General features: G+C 43.8%; 3 protein-coding genes across 3 annotated transcripts; 2 read left to right on the top strand and 1 right to left on the bottom strand.

Annotated features, from left to right (window-relative positions):
* Window positions 1-1,277: 1,277 nt before the first annotated feature.
* On the top strand, window positions 1,278-2,049 carry DEU56DRAFT_954175 (uncharacterized protein; the record flags this gene model as incomplete). The annotated part of the gene is made up of 4 exons (XM_041359203.1): window positions 1,278-1,471; window positions 1,493-1,589; window positions 1,644-1,823; window positions 1,885-2,049. Coding segments are annotated over 4 exons (636 nt in total), but the record flags the coding sequence as incomplete, so codon positions are not given.
* A 2,450-nt stretch (window positions 2,050-4,499) lies between these two features.
* DEU56DRAFT_914603 (uncharacterized protein) lies at window positions 4,500-5,960 on the top strand (the record flags this gene model as incomplete). Its single annotated transcript, XM_041357643.1, has 5 exons — window positions 4,500-4,670; window positions 4,738-5,104; window positions 5,176-5,420; window positions 5,480-5,590; window positions 5,649-5,960. The coding sequence occupies 5 exons, from the start codon at window positions 4,500-4,502 to the stop codon at window positions 5,958-5,960; spliced, it is 1,206 nt and encodes a 401-aa protein (XP_041206527.1).
* Window positions 5,961-12,671: 6,711 nt separating this feature from the next.
* Window positions 12,672-15,823, bottom strand: DEU56DRAFT_757687 (uncharacterized protein; the record flags this gene model as incomplete). The annotated part of the gene is made up of 15 exons (XM_041350157.1): window positions 12,672-12,698; window positions 12,754-12,810; window positions 12,866-12,928; window positions 13,006-13,122; window positions 13,172-13,237; window positions 13,411-13,432; window positions 13,626-13,762; window positions 13,834-14,073; window positions 14,286-14,443; window positions 14,658-14,741; window positions 15,180-15,256; window positions 15,418-15,482; window positions 15,538-15,609; window positions 15,660-15,729; window positions 15,768-15,823. 15 exons carry the CDS (start codon window positions 15,821-15,823, stop codon window positions 12,672-12,674), a joined length of 1,311 nt encoding a protein of 436 aa, XP_041206526.1.
* Window positions 15,824-16,780: the final 957 nt, after the last annotated feature.

Genomic DNA, 16,780 nt, shown 5'->3' with positions numbered 1-16,780 from the left:
AGAGTCTGATCTCTTCTTGTAAATGGTTAGGATAATAACCTGACATCTCATATTATGGCACATTTGTTCAGTAAAGTCATCCAGGGCTTTTTTGGTACTCATCAATCTTCTGCTTAAATAGCTTCTGAGCAACATCCCACTCATTAGTTTTCTTCTTGTAGAAGGCTGCATCCTTAGGATGGACTGCAGTCTCTCTCTCCTCAGGGGACAGGCCACAAGCCCATCTCCCAGAAACTTATCTTCTACCCATATGTCAGTGTCATTGGTTAAGAATTGATGGAAGTAATATCTGACTAAATTAGATCATACATTTTTCAATGCCTTTGGCAACTCAACCAATTCATTCTGAAACTTGTTTCTGGAACCAATATGATGCACAACTGTCCTCAGCATACCTCGATGTGTTTCACACAATGCAGCCACAAATACATCCTGATGGAGAGCAAGTATGTGCTTGAAAGATGTGTACCAGATAGCCATGATGAGTTCAGTGATTTGCCATCACATGACAGATAACACATTGATACATCAGCTCAACAAATGATAAACAAGATCACATGACATATTAAGACATATTCATACTCAAAGCTTACTGGCTTGCCCTTCTGCCAAATAATCATTTGTGGATGCAAATAGGCTACAAAGAAACTTGCTTCCTCCTGTGGAAGTGTTGTTCGTAGGGGTGAATAGGTTACAATGAGATGAAGTCAAATTATTGCAAAACAAACATCTACCAAACTAATGGTCACAAAAATCCAATTTGTGCCCTCTTAGTGAATACTTCCTCATCCCTACTTCAAAGACACTTGCCTCTTGTGCCAGGATATATTACAGAAGACAGCAGTGGAAATATTGTGGAGGGGACTCAGACCAGCCCAAATTCTTGCTCTTAGCGGTATTGACAACAGAACAAGGCAGTTTGTCAATGTAAAACTTGTGGCAGGGCATACCTTTGGCATTGTCCAAATGTCAACAACATCAAATATGATGTGGCTTTTTGCTGCATGCAGTTGATTTTCCTCCTTCTTTTCAAACTCAATACTTCTACCTCAACATTTCTGGCTCATCTCATTAGCTGCTTACACAGGCTGCAGCTGTGTGAGTGGTTCTTTTTAATTTAAGTTCATCGCTAACTGCTGTATTTTGTTCATTGCCTAGGTTTCATTTTACAAGGTAAGTACTATATTGATCTTTCTTCATACTCAAACTATTCTAGGTGTTTGGTGGGGATTGTTCTGGATTGTGGGGTGGTTTAGTACACACACCAGTATGCCTATCCACCCTTCTTCCAAGGGGGGTCTAGTGCTCGCAATGGCACACCTAGACTTTCTCCTTGCCAATGTTGCAATGAAACACTTAGTTTGGATCGATTGCATTCATTGCACACTGGTCTTTGGAAGCACTTACTTGGAGAATTGAAGATAATCCTCGCATCACTTGGACGTGATGCTCAGGAAGCATTTGAGAAGTTGTAAGTCATTGATCTTTACAGGATTGCTAACTTCCCTCAATGGTGCAACCTTAACCACTTCGAATCTGTCATCAATATTTCATTCACCAACGGCAACAAATACCAGGACCTCTCTAAGGTGAGTTTTTTTTTACTCATTCCGTGATCACACATATTGCTCATTATCTTGAAGCAAACATTGTATCCAGCTTTGAATATCCTGATGCACAGAGCCAGTCCTGTTGGCTATCAGCTGCTTCGCATTATCAGCAGTTATCAGCAGGTGGATAGCTGGATTGGTCTCAATGTGCATACTAAGAGCACACTTGCAGCGATCAAAGATGAGCTTTTAGTTTTTGATGTTGAGCTCAAGGTAGAGTCTTTACTTATCACCTATTGATCATATTCACTTACAGTGACACATTCATTTCTAGGCCTATATTATATGCGCTAAAGAATCAGAGATCGATAAATTGAAGCTCGACTGGGACTTTCCGAAGACCCACCTATGGAAACATGTTTTTCACAATATCCGACATAAGGGAGTAGCACACAACTATAGCACACATCCTAACGAGAAGCTTCATGGCCCCCTCAAAGACACCTATCACCATTGAATGAATGGAAAGGATGTCATGACACAAGTAAGTTCACAATATACATGTGTTGTTAATACTTAGACTGATGCACAATTATAACAATAGATACTTCGTATTGACCACCACAGATTCTCCTTGAAACTTCTGAGAGAATGTGTCAACGCACTTGATGAACACTGCTGATTGCAAGCGCTTGGCGACCTCAGTGAAGAAGATGCTCCCATAGCCTTCAATGGCCACGTGAAACTTGGCTCGCCAGCGCCGTGTCCTTCAACTATCATTGATGTCGAGAGTTGCGGCCAAACAGATTGTGCATTCCAGTCTTTTCACCACAAATTCTCTGAATTCATCAACACCGCTCTGCCTACCTATGGCCATCAACTAACGAGTTGGCTTACATTTCCAGGCCATTTCAAGGTATGCTAATCATTGTATTGTCTAATACATTGCACTCACTTGCTATACAGATTCATGAGCACCACTATCTCAAGGTGCACTATGAGTCAGCGGTGGACTGGTACTATCCTACTTATATTGGCTTATCATTATCTTACTATCTAACTACCATCTAATCATTATCTTAATCCTACATTATCTAGTACTATAGTTAACTATTATAATGTACACTTTGGGGGATTTGAACTTGTCACTTTTACCTTACCATGTATAACCGTAGTATAAACTGGCATAGTTACCCCTTGGCCATAAGGCCGATGTAATACATGGAACCCCAATCCTATATGCACATTTTTAAGGTCCTTATAAGGCAATATAAGTGTCGCAGTGAAACTGTAGTATCATTGAATCAAATAGTAAATACACGTCTGACATCAAGTATCTAAGTATGAGTACATACCAATGTAAAGTATGGAGTCGGAAAATGTTCACTTCGCTGTTGGCTTCTTGTTGCGTCCACTAGCGTGCTGGCAGTGCTTCTGGTGCTGCAGCAGAGATAGAGGTAGGCTGAGCTGAAATACGACCCCGATGAAGCACTTTTTGACCTGCTGGTGCAGTCAGCGCTGGTGGAAAACCATGATTGGTTAGCGATAGTTGACTAACATCCACCTGCAGCTGAGTAGAAGCAGATGCAGCACGTGGCTGGCTAATTGACATAGATGTCAAGACAGTGATATAATTATCCTGGACAGGTGCAGGTGCTGCGGAAAGAGCAGAAAGATTGGAAAGAGCTGGTGAGGGTGCACAGGAAATGGTCTCAAACATTGGGCCCTTTGAATTTGCGATTGTTCAACCATACACTACCATCACCGGTCCTCGCAGAATGGACCACATCTTCAAGCTCACTTGTGTTAAGGCCCTCCCTAGGTCATCCTCAATATTCATCCCGCTCAGTTCTTTCATTCGAATGGCTGTCTTAGTACCCGATTCCGAGCGTCAAGATGAATACTTCATTGCTGACCACATTGACAGCGACATATTTCTCCGAATGAAGGCCTGTCGGGTCCAGTAAATGTAAGTCAGTTGACAGCTATCAACATTTTGCAACTAATCATTCACTCAGTCCTCACAGCCATCAACATTTTGCAACTAGTCATTCACTCAGTCCTCACAGCTACCAATGTTTTGCAACTAATCATTCGCCAGGCACCAAACTTGTGCATCACACTTTTAGGTACAAATCCTCATTTCGTTCTACAGAAAATATCTGAACAATACATGTACATTTCTTCTTTGCCACACCTTCCACACAGCACCACTACTAATGCATCACACTTAGGGACAGCATATATTATTAGAACACCGGGTCCAGGATATCCAACTCAGAATCACCTGGCACTTAGAAGTAAGTCCCATTTATTATGTATTGGGCCTCGTTAGCGAAACATATTGATGCCAACCTAGGTTCAACATTGTTGCAAGTGCGGCTCCCATGAGCTGCTCGTATTAATATTATTAGTCAAAGCAATACCATCAAACTCTCTCTCTCCCCCCTATGGTTAGACTCTCCTTGGAGGGCGCTGATTAGGAACATTGTTCATTTGTAAAGTGAGTCCCACCGCATTATTATGTATCATCCCTGCTGCCAGCTTCAACATTTACATTTATGACTATTGCAGTAATGTAGCTCTTGTGCGCCACTGGTATTAGAAACTGACATACCACCAGACTCTACTTCCAATCTCATTGGATTCAGAGAGCACCAAACACCTCAATTAATCTAAGTGAGTCCCATCACGCCAAGCAATTATTACAGCTGATTAACAGTACCATCGTTTCTGTTAGCGAAGACCAGCAACCTAGGCAACTGAACCTGTGGTCAACGTGTTTCTCTGTCGACGTAATAATCTGTTCTGCAGAAGTGTTACCGAGCCCATCAGTGCCACCCCGAGGGGGCATGTTATATAAAGTGGGCAGTTTTATTCCACCCTTGCATCCCATTAACTCACACTGGACGTCTAGCACTTTCGCTCAGTTTCAGAGAGATTGTTGTCATGCCGCGCAATATGGATGACGAGGAAGATTTTGAGGCTGAGATCAACACCGTCTCCAATAGCTCTGAGACTGATGGATCCGACGGTGAAGATTCTGGGAGTGATTTGGATCAAGTAAGGACTGTCCTGGCTGTCCCTGGGCCAGACACACAAATGCACGATGTTCGAAAGGTAGGCATGACACTCATTAGTTTAATATTCACCTGTGATATTGTCTGATATATGCTCTATCTAATAGGTCCTCGCAACAGCGCAGCAAGCTTACAATGCAACACGGTCTGAGCTGCATGTGCTCAAGAGACAGTATCTCACTCTTTCATCTGTGATCCCTGCTCACAGCCACAACCACGTGCTCAAGAAGACATCTGCACTGGACTCCAGCATCACCCGCCAAGGACAGAAGTATGCCCTGTTCAGTCATTTCTGGGTCGTGAACGGTCTGTTTCCAACTACTCCTCAACCTGCTAATGTCGACCTGCAGAGCACTACACGTTGGAGCTCTCCTGATGCGAAGCTTAAAGGTGCAATGGGTGAACTGTATCAGATCATACCTAAAGACTTGCACACCTCCATGGAAACCTATCCGTGTTTTGGATCATTAGTAAGTTTATTGTGATTCCAACACTATCCTGAATTTCATGCTGATACTTGTGTTGGCCTTACTTTCATGCGGCAGTCAGCTCCAAGAGATCGAACATTCTGCACAGCATCAAGGATTGCGCAGGTGTTATCTTCTCTGCCTTCAAACTTGACCCCAACATCTTTGCCGACCAGCCTTCCAAAAAGCAGGACAACACAGATCTCCTTATGCTGCTCAAGAGGAATGGGGAGGGTGATTACATCTGTCTCGCACCTGTACTATTCACAAATCCTCATGCTATGTCAGCCAACAATTTCCTCAAATCGTCGGTGCTCGTCAAAGTAAGTACAACAACCAATGTCTCACTATGACACTAACCTATCACTGACACTCATACTAGATAATTCACGTTGAAGTGTATGGGAATGCAATACTCAGTGGGAAGACAAGGGGCCTGCGAATGGATGCGCTGAGTGTTACCGAGGGTATTATTGCCGGCACTGCTATATTGGTGAGTTTTTCTGACATTCACCGTCCTTTGCTTTGTATCACTGATCACTCATTTACAGGCACATTTCTTGTTAACACACGACGCTGAGCTCACTGCGACTGGAGCAGAGATGAAGATCAATTATCAGAAGGATTACAACTTCTATCTGGAATGCTTCTTCAAAAGCTCTCCATGGGCAATTAGCGTGATGGAGTATTTCAATAAGCAAGTGTTCAATACCAGCGCAGCACTGTCGAGCACACCCACATCTGTCGTACCTCCTGCCTCCACGCCCCGCACCTGGGAAGATGACCTATTGGACGAATTGGACAATCAGGGTTTTGGCAGTGTTGATCCACTCTTCTGTCCATCCAGCGTTCTTGAAGCATAATAGTTTATGCCATGGATGCAAAACTATTTTATGATTAGTGAAGGAAGCAAGAAAGTGAAAAGAAAACACGCACCCATTGCTATACAATATACTTCAGATTTATTGGTAAGCTCGTAGTAGCGGTTCAGACTTTTCTTGGCAAGACGCACAGCTGCATGAACAGAGGCACAATATTTCTGGTTCAAGGAATAACTTGTGAGTGCCTCATGGATTAGGTCCATGGCAGGAGTCACAGTGGCCAAGTTAGGTGTGGAGCGAGAGAAGAATGTAGTTGCGTCTTTGAGAATCTATAATGTAAACCTTAGTTGATATATAATTATAAATATATATATGACAAAGCTGCTGCACTATCTCCCATTCCACGTTGGTGAGTTCAAACTTGTGCAAATCTATGCCTTGGCTGTGTGTTACAACATTGATTGCATCCTGATGGTCCAGCGCATATTTCAACATGTCAAAGGTCGAACTCCACTGGGTAGCGACATCCCGTGGTGTATTGCTAATGGACTGGTCAGATGCACATAGTGCTTTGTGCCATGTGGGGAGGAGTACAGTAGTCGAGTGAATGAGTTTGTAAGCAAGCTGTTAAGACCGTGCTCAAGGGGCGGATCTGAAGGGCTTGGCTTCAGCTCGTGCGCTGTGCCCCTTACCTGAGTACGTGCCCTTAATTTCCGAAGGCTAGAAACAAAGTCCGAGGGAGGATGATGAATCCCGGTGGACTTCAAGGGGACAAGTCTGGTAGGCTTTTCGAGGAAGAGTCAGGCCGATGTTCAGGGGGTTAGTCCGGCCGACATGGGGGGGGTTGGTCCGGCCGACTTGGGGGGATTGGTCTGGCCGACATAAAGGGGGTTCGTCGGCTGACGTAAGGAGGGTTAGTCCAGCCGACATAAGAGGATTAGTCCGGCCGACATAAGAGGATTAGTCCGCCGGACAATAGGGGCTTAGTACACCCGGAGAATAGGGGCTTTAGTCCGGCGGACGTGGGGGACAGAACAGACAGGTGTAAGGACGGAAAGACAGGAAGTCCGAGGGGACAGAAGGACAGGAAGTCCAAGAGGACAGAAGCTAGAGGTAAGACTACACTAGACAATGTCCAGCGTAGAAACTGACAGAGGTAGACTAACCGAAGGTAGAGGCGGAGTATAGCCCGAGGAATCAATCCCAGGACACAGAGGTTGGACAGGGAAGTGGACCCGGGCCCATGGAAATGGATCCGGGTCCAAGGAAACAGGAATGAGGATAATCTAAGGTGATATTCGAACTGAGGAAACTACTACGAGTTTACAAGGTATTATATACTATGGACATGTGCGACGGGGACGGAGTCAGCGGAGATCTGGGTCAACACGAGGAACATATGGAAAGGTTAAACTGACAGGTGCAAGGAAAATAATACAGGAACAGAGACGGAGATGAAGTATCGAATGGATCCGGGCATAGGAGGTATGATCGAGAATGAAGTCGGATATTAACTGTCAAACAGATCCGGGCATATAGGGGTTAGGACAAGGGGACTATACAAATGGGGTAACAGAATAGGAGCAGGACCGGAAATGAACTGTCAAGTGGATCACAGGAAATGGGGACGGAGATGAACTGTGAAGTGGATCCGATGTTTTAGGGGTTAAGTGGACCTGGGTCCGAAGCTCAGGATCTGAGTAGGTCCGATGTTTGGGGTCCGATGCTTAGGGGTTAAGTGGACCCGAGTGGGTCCGACGTATAGGATGTCCGATGAATAGGATGTCCGACGAATACAGGAGGAGTGGACGAGTGGACGAGCGGATGAGTGGACGAGTGGACGAGCGGACGACATGAGTGGGATCCGACGAATAGGACGTCTGACGAAAAGGAGATCTGAGGTATGCAGGAGGAGGACCGATGAATAAGACGTCCGACGTATAGGACGTCCGATGTATAGGGGATCCGAGGCATACAGGAGGATGACCGATGAATAGGGCATCCGATGTATAGGACGTCTGACGTATAGGACATCCGATGTATAGGAAAACAGGGCAGTGTTACAGTAACATGGCACCCCTATCTTTTTCCGACCCTTTCACCTCTTCACCCCGTCACAACATCACACCTTCACCTCTTCACGATTCACCATGATGCTTGATGCACACTTCCTGATCCCCGCCGACCCTGACCTTCTGTGACAGAAGCTAGACGCTTCCCTTGGACCCTTGATCCATGGCCTCATGGCCCTACTTCCATTTCCCTTGATGTTCCCATAGATATCCATCCCTGACCTCATGGACTCCTGCCTTCCTGATACATCATTTCCTGACCCTTGTACGATTACCAGACCTGCCCTGAACACAGTGACCTCTACCTATATATAGTCGATCCACTTGTACTATTATTCCTTAACTTGATTCTACTGGGTTTTACCTTGACTTGTATATTCTCTTGAGTTAACTCTCTTGAGTCTGATCACGAACCCGCTATACTCTTGGATCGCTATCCTTGAGTCGATACCTCTTTTCTCTTAGACTGTTTGTCTTTGAGTCGATACTGATCCCTCGTCTAGACTTAACCATCGAACACGAAACCCTTCTTCGGCTGTTGCCTTAGAAGCTTACCTCCCCTTCCATTCTGTCACAACCTGACGGCTTAGGCTACCAGGTATATTGACGTTCAACCGATACATGACACGATAGCTTAGGACCGTCGTCCTTCGCTTACCCATCCCAGTCCGACTACGACCGTTGTCGTAACAGGCAGATCCTGCTGAGGGGTATGTCCGGTGGAGACTGGGATGCGGAGTTATCCTGCCGAGGGGTAGGGATAGGGTTAAGGTATAGCTTGGCTACATTTCAGAGGTCCGGACATTGTGTGTTGGGAGAGATGGGATATGATTCAGGGGCTCAGTGTACGGTATATGACACAAGCTTGCACAGCTCTCCGCTTTGCGATTCCTCGTCACTCTCTTTCGGGTCAGCATCACTTCTGTCTGCATACAAAGCTTCTTCCTCCTCCTCCTCCTCCTCCGTGTGAACAACTGCACAATGACTTTTGTCAGTCGAAAGGGGGGTTGGTGTAAAAGATGGTACTGGTATTGGTGATGTCGATGGCAGCAACACTGTCATTCTAGGGGGAGTGGTATCAGCAGGTCAGTTGGTTTTTGCCTGCTTCGGCAGAGAATTAATGGTTTCTCCACTCACTTCAGGTTTACGTTTCTTCGATGAGGTCCACATGGTCTTCTCTTCCAAAGCAGCCTTTGCTTTGTCTGTCATCTTACTTACCCATCTCGCTGATGCAGCGAAGAAGTTGGATTGTGACATGGTGAGGGATGGATGAAGTTGAGAGCGAAAATTTGCATGCAGGGTAGTTACTAGTGAGGTAGTACTATATTATATATGATATAACACAATTTAAGTTTGATGGATGGGTGCTATTGCATGGTATCATTCTAATTTAAGTTTAAAGTTTGATTATTGAGCATTCTGGTGAAAACCCCTGCCTGAGGTACTGGTATGGGTACCACTAAGTCGTACCCACACCTGTACCCCAGGGGTACCCATACCTGGGACCCGTGCGGGTTACCCATACCCGTGTGGATCCCTAGCAAAGTGTAGGAACCTACAACTTAACCAAACCATTAGCTATCAATAACCCTTACTTTTTGGAGAAATCATTATTACCATTTTTTTTGTTATTTACATCCATATATATACTCATATTACCTAGGTAATGAACAAAATAGCTTTTGAAACAACCTTCAGGATGGCTGGCTAGTCAATGAGGTTCTTTAGCAATATCAGCAAAATTAAACTGATTATGACAAGAAGAACTGGTACAATAAGTCATCCAAATCAACCAGAAAGGCGATTTCATTATTCATATGTTGTTGTCATTATCTTCAATATATTTAGGTCTAGTTATCCAAAGCACCAAATAATAGGAAAACGGCAGTCACTGCTAACTAGGCACTAAACTTAATGAAAGTGACCAATAGGACTCTGAGGCAGATCATAATGCAGACAAAGCTAGGCTACTAATAATAAAAGAATAGCCTTTATCTGTGGAGACCACTGAGCCCCTTTAGAATTGTCTGGAACAATATTTAGATGAGTCTGACTTATATCACCATTTTGTGTAGCTATGCCTATCACCCTTCAGAAATGAAATGCTGAATTCCAAGCTTCAGTATTAATTGTTAGGAGTCTGATCCTCTACCATGTATTACTTAGTAAGTATGGATGTGCTATCTATTTAAAAGAAAATGTGCTTAGCTCTACATATGTCAGATCTTATCTTGGCAGATCCAATCTAAACTAGATTGGAACTTATAATGGACTTGGACTTGTCTCACCACTTCTGTTGTTCAATGCTCTGGACTCTTTTGATTACATGCTTTGGATTTTCTGGCTCTCATCTATCTTGTAATACTTGTAATTTTATTCCTAATTGGCCCTTGAATTACTTCAGTAACTGAGTGTTCTAAGTGGTGATTTTTAACATCTTAATTGTTCATTTTCTGTGTTGGTTGCAACCATCAGATCTTAGAAGTATTTTGAACACTGAAAAAAACATCATTTTCATGTGCATTATTATTATGGTACAATACTACAGTCACAAGATATGAAAGTCAGTGTTTCGAATCCTGACTTTCCAATAGGACATGAAGATTATTCTATGTCTATTTAAGGTTAGAAAGAATTCACTGATAAAGGATCTAGGAACACACTGCAGAAATATACTCATTATTAACCTTTATTGATGCTATCCAGAAATACAATATGGTAGAGTATATTCTTGATTAGCATGAAGAGTATTTCATATCTGTTCATAGGGAGGCTGGTGCTACTTTACAAGCAGAGATCTGGGAAAGTATGAGACAAACTGACTTTGACACAGACTACTACTCAAATTCTGACAGAGAATTAGCAAACATTTCATATTACACTAGCACTGTCAATGACAATAGAATAGATTGACAATCACAACACTTTGCTTTGATGAAGGCATTGATTTCACTGGAGTCTAGGTCATTGTCTACTAGGAGGTTAATAATATGCTAGACTGAACAGCTCGGAAGAGATGATCATATAACCTTAGTTTGGTCATGCATGAACCACATGTAAAATATCTATGACCTCTGATGAAAGTGTCATTGTAGTAAAAGTATTAAATACTGTTTAAGGTAAAGCTTTGCTGATGATTAGATAAGCTAGCAATGCTGTTAGTGTGATCTTTATTCCTTATGCATTTCATCTAAACATCACCTTTGCTGTGATTATCATTGTAAGGAGAATGTTCCACACATATCAATGCTTAAGTAGTTAGTTGCAACCAATGTTTTATTGAGACATTTTTTCCATGTGAATACATGGCACTAAGAAAATTTTAAATGCTAGTCAATTATAGCTTACTAACATCCATTTTCAGAGTTTGAGATATGTGACCACCATGACCTTTCACAGAATACACTTCTAAGTAGTATCATAGAGCATAGATGTGTTAAGACATTATTAAGTGTGAACCAGTTTTAGTAACATATCTAAGTTTTGATACTTTATTTAGTGAAACTTAATATAATAAATCAGCATACTCACCTGTAGGTCATATTTGATTGCCCTACTGCAAGGTAACATCACATTTGTAATCTGTATGTACAATTGTAATGTACAAGTCAATAATGGTACATAACATTGATGTGAATGATAACAGTACTGTCCTACAGGAGGAGGTAGGCCCCTTCAACTGCAGTACCAACAGCCAAGCATCTGTTGACAGTTTCTATGCACCTACCAGCCAAGAGGATGAAGGGACAGTAGTAGCCTCTCACCTGCCACCTAGCTCTGCTGCAGATCAGCAGTTGGGGGGAGGTGGAGGTTTGTACTGCCTAAATGGGCAGGAGGGCTAACAACAGAAGCGCTGCCCATGCAGAAAGGAGGCACCATAAAAAAGAAAATGTTGGGCACCCCCATACAAATAAAGGTGTATGGATCCTTCAATCGAGATTGCTTAAAGGGTGCAGAGGGCAGTTGGAAAGGTTCAAGAGGAGAACTGAGGGAGAAGAGGGAGTATAGGCTGAATGAACTCCTTGTGATGGGCTTTGAGCTCATTAAATGAGATGGCCAGTAAGTTCCTTCATCAGTAATTCTTACATAAGTAGGACTCCATCTCCAACAGGACCCCCATGCCAGTAATTGACAAGAAAGGCTATATTGTAGCAATGCTTGCTGGACAGCCAAAGTCCACCTCTGATTTATAGAAAAATGTCTACTGCAAAATCATAGAGGAGGCAACCTGACTATTTGATCAACTTCAAAGCCTGGTACCTTCACAGTGTTACTGCAAGCCTTCCCAAAGGGAGGCTTCCTAGAAGGGGCCTCTACCATGTTGCAACAACAGGGATTTCCTTTGGTGAAAGGCAGCAGATGGGTCTAATGGTATTTTTTCAGTTCTTGTTGAACCCCCTAAGAGTATTAGCACCCCCAAAGCCTTGCTGTGCTCAAAAGTTATCAGCCAGCTGTGAAATCACTTTTGAAAAGCAAGGAAATGGACAGAATAATAGGCTTTCAGTGGAGTGGGTTAACCAGTTTCACTTATTTGATAGGCATTAAATTTTCTCCCAATATCCACCACATCTATGAGCACTACTTAGACAAGCTCTATGAAGAATACCAGACCAGAAGAGTTGATCATGACAAACTCTGCCTGATTATTCAGATGAACGAGCAATTGAAAATTGAAGGCAAATCATCTCCTAGTCAAGTCCATGTATACCTGTAGTAAAAAAAAATTAAGCAAATGAAAATTAGAGCGAAACATCTGGACGTACCATGTATTCGTCATTGATGTCCATTATATCATAGTTGTTAATGTTTCTAGCGTCCATCTGTGGTGAAAACAAATTAAACGAGTGAAAATAAGAACAAGACATCTAGATGTACCGTAACATTGCCCCCAGTGTCATCAACATCCATAAGAATACCGTTGTTGAGGTTTCTAGCGACCTATGGTAAAAAATTAGAATGAGTAAAAACATCAGTGGACTGGTGAATAGATGAGAATAGTACACATATGAACATACCATGTATTCACCTCTGGCGTCATCAATGTCCATACAATCACCGTCGTTGGCGACGCCCCCAGTGTCATTGACGTCCATGGCATGGCCATTGTTAGCATTTCCAATGTTCTTATCTCCCTGCAGTAAACTGCTAGCACGGGTGAGAGGAAGGCGAGACAGAGCATACCATTTGTTTGCCCCCGCCATCATCCATCTCCACAAGATCGTCGTTGTTGGCATCAACATCCATTTTCTGCGGTGACAAAATTAGAACAAATGAAAAACACAATGAGACACACGCACCATTTGTGTATACATACACATTATTTTCTAAATCTATCTCCATCGGTGTGCGTAGGCAACGGTGGTCTAGTATTTAGTATGATCATCACCGCCACTTCATTTAAGTGTGGTAGGTAGACTCACAATCCCCAGTGTTTGACGGGGACTGCACAACAGGTGTCTGGGTGACACATCATTTTTGACCGATGATGATTCTGTGTGGGCAAGTCAAGCGCGAGATATCTGATACTGTCGCAATACTGAATACATTGCAGAATGGCAGTCATGTGATTAGAAGACACATCATCAGACTGCAAAGGACAGCGAGTACGTGAGACAAAGGTCCACCGAGCACAGACATAGAAAGGATGGTAGGTGCGGTGACCCGAGCAGTCGTCCAGGACACATCAGGTCGCAGAATAACATTCAAATCACTCATATCCGGATGGCGAGCCAGAAATTGAATTAGCGTGGACGGTGCACAATCAATGTCGACCTGTAATTTGATGAGTATCAGTATGGACAGGTGCCGCAGGAGTTATCCCAGTGTGCAGAACTGAGACCCACACAACTCAATTGAAGCTTCTCCAAAGGGGATGATTGAATGATCTGCATGGTGAAAGGAAGGAGTTCAGGAGAGAAGAATGCCCGCAATGATGCCTGGAAGGATTTCAGGTGGTTTGAACCTGGGTGCGCCTTGATTTCGGTGAGCCTGGTGACGGATAACGAGCACATGTAATCGGAGAATCCTATGCACACGAGCTCTTCGCAGGAGGAGGCACAGATATTCTCAAGGAATGTGATTATCTGTGGAAAACAGGGGAGGCGAGAATGTCGAAACTCCAGAAAAGCATGATGTATTGTAGGGATTCATGGGGGACAGATTGCAGGAGGTGTGAAAATGCAGAGAGCTGTGCAGATCGCACATCAGCTTCAATCTGGCACAGCATCACACGTGGTGGATGAAAAGTATCTGTCCTTCTCCAAGTCATCAACATGTCAAAGTTGGGCGAGTTTACGTGGAGGTGAAACATATCCTGCGTGGAAGTTGGAAAATTCCTGATGGCAAAGAAGAGAGGACCGGCGATCTCTCTCAGCAGAGAAGAAACTTTGGTAAGAGAGTGTAGATCTCCTACTCCTAGTAGACTGGTGACAACAATGAGAATTTCCATGGGGACTGAGAAAATGAAAGTCCTGGAATTAGATGGCTCATGAGATTTCACGTGTTTGATCGTAAATGGATGTAGCTGGGTGTCTGCTTTACGCTTCAAGAAAGTGTCAGACTGTTACAGTAACATGGCCCCCTATCTTTTTCTGACCCTTTCACCCCTTCACCTCGTCACGATGTCACACTATCACCTCTTCACAATTCACCATGATGCTTGACGCACTTCCTGATCCCTGCCAACCCTGACCTTCTGTGACAGAAGCTAGACACTTCCCTTGGACCCTTGATTGATGGTCTACCAGGTATACTGGCGTTCACCGATACACAACTGATAACTTAGGACTGTCGTCCTTCATTTACCCATCCCAGTCCGACTACGACCATTGTCGTAACACAGACTATGCTCAGATCAGTGGAGATCGATCAAGTTTGATTGTTTTTAATCATACCACCTCCCTATACAAGCACTTTGCAGTAGGGCTAAGGTCCGTGTTGCAAAGGTGACATATGCTGCCTGTGTTAGTTATATGATTATTCACCTCATTCTATCCTTTTCATGGTCTCTATACGTACATATTCATTACCTATATTTCTCTGACCACTCACTCACTTTCCTGACCTCCCTAGGACTTGTCTAGGTCGAGTTATTCCTTACCTTTGTGTTATGGCTTGTCTGTTTACATTTGTTTACCATACATCGCCCATATCCCAGAGTCCAGTGCTCCCTGCCTCTTTGGCAACTTACTCTGGACTCTAGTCCTGATTATCTTTGGTCCCTCAGGAGCCTCTAGAAGCAGCCCATTCAGTTCCCATTGCAACAGCCTGCGGGAAATGATTCAAGGATTCATTGCTTCTGAGGGATCACTGAGTCAGCAAATTCCATTTTGCGCTTGGGGATGAATCCATGTCAGTCAGATAACATGCTTAAAAGACACACAGGTACCTTTACCGGTTGCTCGTTGTGTCCAGATGGCAGAATTCACAACATATGTGCCTTGTTTTCTTGAGTGGCAGCATCCTCCTGAAAGCGTGCTGGAGGAGTATTGTCCTGTAATACAAACATTGTTATAAGAGTTGGTGTGTGCGTGAGGAGCCTGACTGACCATCAAGGCAAATACCAATTTTGCACTTGCAGCGGAGGCAGAGGGATGGGTCGTTGACATGGATTCACTGGACTGAACCAAGAAATTATTAGGTGACGGTGAATGAAAGTCAACAGACATACATGGTGGACATCGTGTAAGAAACATTGTTGACCGGGGATATAGGCTATTGGGTTTCCCATCATAGAAATGCTTGAAGATTAACCACAAAGGCATTCACTTTAACTCACTCGAAGCAATTGTTCTCATCCTTAACCCAAGGGCGGCAATTGGATGCAAAGCCCATTTGAATCAAAAGACAATACTTCTCCACCAATATCGGATATGAACCAGAACCAGGACATAAGCAACTCAGTGGTACATACCGCTAAACGCTCAAGGATTGTAGGAACCCTTGGATACATACCCAAACATATGTTGGAGGATGGATGGAATACTGATGACAATCTTGGAGGACTGTCAGCAGCTTTAGAAAATTGCAAAATGTCGAGACAACTAAAGGACGATAAGGCTGGCCAAAAAAGCGAGTGGTGCAGCACCATGGGTACATCTGCTTGACCCCTATTTACATGGACATGACACTAGATTCCAGGTAGCAGCAGATGCCAGGTGTTGTGAGTACTCAGGAGGACACATCAACTATCAATTCTATCCAGAATGTGTGTGGAAAGTGTATCATTCGTGCTACCGCCTGGTCTCCATGCATTGCGGGGGCCCATTCACTCCAGCAATCTCTTACCTTTTGTGGCATATCCATCATCCCATTACAACTTCGATTATTCACACTGGTAGCCTTATGTGTTTAGGTCTGGAAACTACAGAGAAATTATGCATCCAACCTTCCTAATTGCCTGACTTGGGCTTTTGAACAACCCAGATACCCAGTGTTTTTGTGGGATAATGGGGGAGCCATCAAGCCATGATGATACTTGCACAGGGGTTTCCGCAGTCTTTAGCTGTTGAGTACCCTTATCCCAGAATATATCATATGACCAAGACCTCCTTTGGCATCAGAGTAATTCTCTCCGACTGTTTGTTGGGTGCTGATGAATCATCCTCGGGATTGAACTCGGTGGGATGTGATAGCCGCAATCAACCCAGTCTAACCAAGCAGTGGAGATCTGCATCCCTCCACCACAGAATGTCATTGTTGTATCAATATCCCTGGGAGTCAGCATCATCTTAATGGTAGCTCCGCCCTCATATTCATTGAATCCATGTCTGGCAGCCATCCCCTACCACC

Source organism: Suillus clintonianus (genome assembly GCF_016758775.1).
Source record: "Suillus clintonianus strain FC179 chromosome Unknown DEU56scaffold_56, whole genome shotgun sequence".
NCBI classification, from domain to species: Eukaryota; Fungi; Basidiomycota; class Agaricomycetes; order Boletales; family Suillaceae; genus Suillus; species Suillus clintonianus.
Note: the sequence above shows the minus strand (reverse complement) of the source record. Positions and strands in the feature narration are given on the sequence as shown.